The sequence below is a fragment of the Cicer arietinum genome, chromosome 5, assembly GCF_000331145.2.
Source record: "Cicer arietinum cultivar CDC Frontier isolate Library 1 chromosome 5, Cicar.CDCFrontier_v2.0, whole genome shotgun sequence".
Taxonomy (NCBI): domain Eukaryota; kingdom Viridiplantae; phylum Streptophyta; class Magnoliopsida; order Fabales; family Fabaceae; genus Cicer; species Cicer arietinum.
Window position 1 is genome coordinate 38,194,223 of NC_021164.2, and position 7,986 is coordinate 38,202,208.

The 7,986-nt window shown below is 28.8% G+C and overlaps 1 protein-coding gene across 1 annotated transcript; it reads left to right on the top strand.

Annotated features, from left to right (window-relative positions):
* The first annotated feature begins 3,884 nt into the window (after positions 1-3,884).
* LOC101505314 (chlorophyll a-b binding protein P4, chloroplastic) lies at positions 3,885-6,246 on the top strand. Its single transcript, XM_004513844.4, has 3 exons — positions 3,885-4,190; positions 5,029-5,444; positions 5,977-6,246. Exons 1-3 carry the CDS (start codon positions 3,985-3,987, stop codon positions 6,111-6,113), a joined length of 759 nt encoding a protein of 252 aa, XP_004513901.1. The 5' UTR covers positions 3,885-3,984; the 3' UTR covers positions 6,114-6,246.
* Positions 6,247-7,986: the final 1,740 nt, after the last annotated feature.

Sequence of the window (7,986 nt, forward strand, 5' to 3'; positions counted from 1 at the left end):
TATGTGTAGTCGAATACACTTCAAGTCAGTGGCCAAAATCCTTATATCTGTATTCGACTACAACCTTCTGTAGTCGAATACAAAGTAAGTCAGTGGCAAATTTTCACTAATCTGTATTCGAATACAAGGTGTAATTTTTGAATATTTTTGAACGTTACAAAGAAGTGTATTCGAATACACACATCCTGTATTCAAATACAACTGGAAGCAATACAATTTTTCAGATCTGGAATGGCTCCTGATCATTGTACTTTTTCATCAAACCTCTTGGATCAATGGTCACGAATCTGAAGAGATGTTTATGGAGTATAAATACCCCATAACTTCAGATCAAAAATACACAATCCTTGAATCAATACCTTGAACAACTTTGAACAAAATTATGATTTTTTACAAAGTACTTGCATTTCATTTTCATATCATTCAGAAAGGTTCTCAAGTACTTGAATTGTTATTGGATTGTTTATCAATATACCCCTCCTTATTCTTATTCAAATCATATTGTATCACTTGTAAAAGAAAGTAATACTTTCTTAAAAGTAGCTTAATATAAGATAGTGGTGTGTTATCTTAGAAGTGTTGTTAGAAGTTTGTAGCAAGAATCCCAGGGTGGGAGTTGTACATTTTCTGACAATTAGTGGATCAATCTCTTGTGGTGTGCAAGAGGACTGGACGTACCCTTGGTTATAAGGGGAACCAGGAATTCTTATTCAAATCATATTGTATCACTTGTAAAAGAAAGTAATACTTTCTTAAAACTAGCTTAATCTAAGATAGTGGTGTGCTATATTAGAAGTGTTGTTAGAAGTTTGTAGCAAGAATCCTAGGGTGGGAGTTGTACATTTTCTGACAATTAGTGGATCAATCTCTTGAGGTGTGCAAGAGGACTGGACGTACCCTTGGTTATAAGGGGAACCAGGATAAATCTATTGTGTTCATCTATTTACTGCACCTTACTATTAGTAGATATTATATTAACTCAGAAAATTCAACTACCATATAACTGAAAACAAGAAAATTTACTAACACCTAATTCACCCCCCTTCTTAGGCGCACTTCTATACTTACAGTTGTGTTAATTCATATGAATCTTTTTGTGTTAATCTTGATTATTAATATTATTACTATCTTTTATGTATACTCAGACTTGTGATTTGTTTGTGTTTTCATGTTAAGTATAATGTATTGTTAACGTAGTTGATGCCATCATGTGACTCCTTGGGTTGAGGCACGTTTAGATCGATTATGTTTATAATTACATTAGTGTTTTAGTTCTACTTATTTGTTGTGACAATGCTACGATTCAATTGATATTTAGTTGATTTATTAATTGCTATAATGAAGTATGAGATTTAGTTAAATTTTGAATATGACTTGTTAGATTGGTTCAAATTTAACCGATGTAATAAATCAAATTTGAATTGGCTTGTTAGATTGGTTCAAATTTAACCGATTTATTAAATCCATTTTGAATTTGACTTGTTAGATTGGTTCAAATTTAACCGATGTTATAAATTATTTTTGAATTGACTACTTGTTACATCTGTCATTTTAGCCGATTTTATAATTAACTATTTATTACAACGGTTGATGTTAGATCGGACAAGTAACCGATCTAACATGTACATAAAAACCGATGTAATAAGGTTTAATTGCACTAATGCATGTAGCAAACATACTATCATTTTTCCACACTAATCCTCTATTTCTAGAAACTTTTGACTATAACATTTTAAATCCACTATAAATGTAGAAAATAGATAAAAAGAATTAAAGACTATGAAAAGAAAGATAAATTTACTTACTAGAATACATTAATACAAAAGAAAAAAAAGACTGCAACTTTAAATATATGTGTGTTAAGGAATAAGATATCCATGGCAAGCCAATCAAAATCTAGTCAATCCAATATAGACTTTAACTTTGTTACTTTGACATATTTGTCAACCACAATGTAGTAACTTGGAACATAATATTATACTATTTTCTTTTAAAGATATACGCTGTTCTTTTTTATAAAAATAAAAAATGAAACTTTTGAAAAAAAAAAAAAAAAAAAAAAAAAAAAAAGAAACTTTTGAAAAAAAAAAAAAAAAAAAAAGAGGCTAAGGCAGCTTTAACGCATGTTTTAATAAAAGACTTTTTTGACGGTGCCTTTTTGTTTCCCAACACTAGCAACTATAAAATATGATTTGTTTCTTTCAACAATTCAAATACATAATTAACTAAATATACAGTATAATTTATAATTTATAATTTAAATAATAAATAACACTCAAAATATTAATTAATGACTGACAAATTTTCCATAAAACAAATCTTACAATATCATAAGTAAATATAATAATAATAATAATAATAATAATAGTAATAATAATAATAATAATAATAATAATATTCCATAAAAAAATTTAAAAATTGCAATAATAATAATAATTAATCATTCAAAATTTAACAAATAAACAAATTATAAAATTATAAAAATAAAATATATACAAGTAATATTTGAATTTAAACACTATCATCAGATAATATTTGTCATAACATAATGTTTATTTTATTATATTATATAGATGTGATATTTAGTTTTTTTAAATACAACCTTCACATATAACACTATTGAGTTTAGTCTATAAATATAGATAATGAATTACTCGAATTGAGTAACTATGAAATTATATATTTTTTTAAATTAAAATCAACTCATCATAACAAAAATCAACGTATAAAGTGAATAATTATTTTTCTGATAAATCTATTTAAAACTCTATTAATATATGTGGAACTAATTATTTTTCTTGTTGAACTTTATTAGATAAATATATAGTCAATTAAAAACTTCATTTTTTTAAAACACAAGTAAGTCTCACGAATATTTCTTAAAGAATTATAATTTTTTTAACGATAAAACATAATAACATTAAAAAAATATGTTTATAGAATATATATTAACATCACTCCCTTATAGCTAGCTTACCTATTAAACTTTCTCCTTTTTTTTTTTATTACAATAGAATGAAATTTTCTCTTCTACTGGGTACTTAATTGGAACTGATAATATTTGTCATAACATAATGTTTATTTTATTATATTATATAGATGTGATATTTAGTTTTTTTAAATACAACCTTCACATATAACACTATTGAGTTTAGTCTATAAATATAGATAATGAATTACTCGAATTGAGTAACTATGAAATTATATATTTTTTTAAATTAAAATCAACTCATCATAACAAAAATCAACGTATAAAGTGAATAATTATTTTTCTGATAAATCTATTTAAAACTCTATTAATATATGTGGAACTAATTATTTTTCTTGTTGAACTTTATTAGATAAATATATAGTCAATTAAAAACTTCATTTTTTTAAAACACAAGTAAGTCTCACGAATATTTCTTAAAGAATTATAATTTTTTTAACGATAAAACATAATAACATTAAAAAAATATGTTTATAGAATATATATTAACATCACTCCCTTATAGCTAGCTTACCTATTAAACTTTCTCCTTTTTTTTTTTATTACAATAGAATGAAATTTTCTCTTCTACTGGGTACTTAATTGGAACTGAAACTAATGTTTCTCCATTTAGGACACCAAAAAATGTTAGCCAGACACGTGTCCACAGAGAATTGGAAGAATACGATATTTCAACGCCTTCCATCGATCATGCAACGTGCCATTTCATGACCCTACAGAATCTTTTCCCAGCCAACAACAATGAATACAAGTAGATTTGTGGATATGACATTGAGATAAAAGGATAAGCCAAAAGACATGCCAACCGTCGGATTCCAAATATCGCACAAACCAACCGTGGATCATAAACAGAGCACAACAACCACATGAATGGTTCCCAAACGAAATACATATGAAACAAGCCATTCACAAAACAAAAAAACCAACCACATTTTCATCTTCAATAATCAATCTATTTTTTTTTTCTTTGTCACCACCGCCATAAGTAGTTCAACATGACCACCGTTACAACACAGGCTTCTGCGGCCATTTTCCGGCCATGTGCTTCGAAATCGAGGTTCCTTACCGGATCATCCGGTAAACTGAACAGAGAAGTGGCTATTAGACCAATTGGTTTTTCTCCTTCTGCCTCTTTTAAGGTTGAAGCCAAGAAAGGAGAGTGGTTACCTGGATTGTCCTCCCCAGGTTACCTCACTGGCAGGTATGTAAATGCTATATCGTAGCATCAATATTTTATTGTATACTTAATTGCATTTTTGTTCTGGTATTTTATCACACTCACAAAACTAGTCTCCTAATGTCTCTCAATCATCATATTTATTGTAGTTTTGGTCCAACTTATATTTGTTACCCCTATATAGTGATTTTTGTCTCCAAAAATGGAGATTTTTGGCCCTATAGTAGTTTGGAAGAGAAAATATTTTTGGTTTAAAAATTTTAGGTTGAAACCATAATTGCAACAAATATGATAGTTGATGGACTAAAATGTTCAATTGTAAAATAATGCAACTATTAATTAAGTAATTGGATTCAAGTGGTTAATAAATTTTAGTTAAAGACGATTCGTTTCAGAGAATTAGAGTTCGAATCTTGACTAGAATAATTTTTGGTCTAGGGAGACTCTTTAATAAAATAGAAGACCAAATGTGCAATTGAACATTTAATTATATAGAACAATTCTTGCATTTGTCTAGAATCCGTCAAGTAAAATTAGTAAAATAGATATTAAATCTTGTTCTCAAGTAAGTTTAATATTATTGTATACTTTTGATTGTTTATGCCAAGTAAATAAATGTTTAACGAAAAAGGATTATAACATTCATGTTTCAAAGAGTTTGGTTGTGATTTATAGACAAAATATATCAATTTTTGTTGACTAAATTATAACTCTATTGTCTTTTATAAAAAAGACCAAATGATAGTATCTTAAGAGGGTGGATTCTACCCAGACTCCCCAACAATAACTTAGTGAAACTGAAAATGAATGCATTATGTATAGTTAATAACATGTTAATTTGTTTGTTGTGTGTTGTTATTAGTCTTCCTGGTGACAATGGGTTTGATCCATTGGCACTTGCTGAGGATCCAGAGAACTTGAAATGGTTTGTTCAAGCTGAGCTTGTGAATGGACGTTGGGCCATGTTGGGTGTTGCAGGGATGTTACTCCCTGAGGTATTCACCAATATTGGAATTATCAATGTTCCAAAATGGTATGATGCTGGGAAAGAAGAGTACTTTGCTTCATCTTCAACCCTCTTTGTGATTGAGTTCATTCTGTTCCATTATGTTGAGATAAGAAGATGGCAAGACATTAAGAACCCTGGTAGTGTTAACCAAGATCCTATCTTCAAGCAATACAGCTTGCCTCCAAATGAGGTTGGATACCCCGGTGGCATTTTTAACCCCTTGAACTTTGCACCAACTTTGGAGGCTAAAGAGAAGGAACTTGCCAATGGTAAATGCTTTATTTATTTATTTATTTATTTATTTATTTATTTATTTATTTATTTATTTATTATGTCTTGTTACATCTCAAATATTACAGGGTTAAATATGTTGTTGACACTTAATTAACAAATATTGTTTTTAGTTTTTATACAAATTTTATTTGATTAAAATAATAGTATATTTTTTGTCGTCCTTAGTCTCTTATTAGAGATTAAAACTATTTTTGATCGTTGTCTCTTACCAATTACGGTTGGATATTTTGCTCCCACTCAAGGTGACTTGAGTTCAAGTTTAAAAATCTACAATTGATAGGTTATATATAAATTTCATTGTAAATCTTTAAAGAGATAGGTGAATCTCCCTTATCATGAGAATCCCTAATCTAAATTTTCTCTATATTAAAAAAAAGAGATTAAAAAGCGTATACTTGCATTTTTGGGGATAAAAGCTATTAAATTTGTTAAAAAAAATATATTTAATCCATTTTTTTATAGTTATGAGTTTGTTGGGTTAAACTTGTTTATTTATAATGTTTGCAGGGAGATTGGCAATGTTGGCATTTTTGGGATTTATAGTTCAGCACAACGTGACAGGCAAAGGACCATTTGATAACCTCTTGCAGCACCTTTCTGATCCATGGCACAACACCATTATTCAAACACTGAGTGGCAACTAAAAACTTTGTTGTATTCAATTAATGACATGAAAGCCTATTTTCTAATGTATGAAAGACAGTTGGGCATGATTGTTAAAATCCATAATCTATTTTCATGTACAGAGGAACTAAGATGGTTTGATATTGTTCTTTATATTCTCAAGTTTATTAACTAGCAATCAAACATCAAGTACAACAATTTTCCAAAATGTTAAATTTACTTACATCTTCCGCAAGATTAAACCCGGTTCTTCAACCAACATCTTGTATTTTAAGGATTGAAGAACCGAGTTTTTCTTGAAAAGATCTCTTGAAAAATTACACACAGAGAGAGACTTGTCTCTTATATGGGTTTACTTGGATCAACTCAGGTTTGTCGGGGTTTAATGCCACTTTTAGAGGGTTTAGGCATAAAGAATAAAAAATGCTTTCAATTAAAACTAACCAAAATCACAATCTACGATGAAAAGAATGCTTATCCTATGGGCTATGGTAGCCATTTTCATTCTACTAAGCAACGCCACAAGTTCTAGAAGCAAAGATTGGAAAAAAACATTCCCACCCAAAGATTTTTAGAAATTTATAGTCTGATTGTTGTTTGTACAATAAACGATAAGCATAATTGTGATAGTAAGGATGGCATGATCCCAAAAATGGTATGATAAGTTGGCTTGAGTAAGTTATGACAAGCCTGTATCTACTACATGTGTGTATGTTTTCTCTCAACTAATCCATTTCGGTGATGGGTGTGAGGATATATTGAAATGAGAAAAAAAAAATACAAGAGAAAATTGGAATTGCGTTTTTAAAGTTTTAAAACCTTCTCATAATTTTGCTCTAGACTCCTTGACATTCTTGTCTTCTTTCATAGTTAACAAATAAAACATCAAGGATATTCTTTGTTTCTTTGTCACTAATATTATCAAACTCTTCAAAAGTAATAGCGTTCATCATGAAGGTTCTTTCTTTATGATTCATCTTGAAATTCTTTTGTTGATCACCATCTAGTTGTTTTCTTGCTATGACAATACTATTTGCATCTTTTGGATCTACATATCTTTCTCTAACCCAAATCCCCATAGTTGAGGATTTTGATAAATGATGAAACTTCACGGTTTATCTTTCCAATACTCAAATCTCTCTCCATCAAATAGTGGAGTTCTTTTATTTTTTTATTTTTTTATTTTTTTTATTTTTTATGTTTCTACCTGAAGCTTCATCACCAGAGTTAAGCATCTTTTAGTCACAAGTTCTTAAGATTTTTTCTAAAATACAGTAATGTGCTCAACCAAAAGACTGAGCTTTGATGCCAATTGAACATGAGAAACACAAGAAGTGGAGATTTGATTTATGTATAAAAACTTTTCTTTTTTTAAAATGAATGACTTAAAACCTTTTGAAAACAATGTTTCTTAGATAAAGAGATACTAGAAAGAATAAGAACAAAAACAATTTATCATTGTTCACTAACAACACGATAGCAATGTCCAATCGTTTCAACTTGAAGGATTTCTCCAATAAATCAAACTATTTTTTCTTTTTAATCACTAGAACATAAAACTGTCTTCATGACTATGTTATAGTCTTCTTAAACTTCTAACTTAGTATGCTAAAGCTTTTGTGGTTACACCCACTAATGGGGTAAGTTACAAGGATGTAATAATTTGTGAATTACAAGATAAATCTCAACAACGGATAGAGATATTAATCTCTAAATACACGTGAATATTTTTCAGTTGAAAGTGTTTTGGAAATAAGATCACTTGAGGTATTGATTTTTGATTTTGTAGAGTGATTGCAAATAACTTTTTTGCATCAGAATTTTAAAATTGACGCATGAGTACTTTTATAGCACTTGGAATTAAGTCGTTATTTTTCATACTGTTGTAGGGAA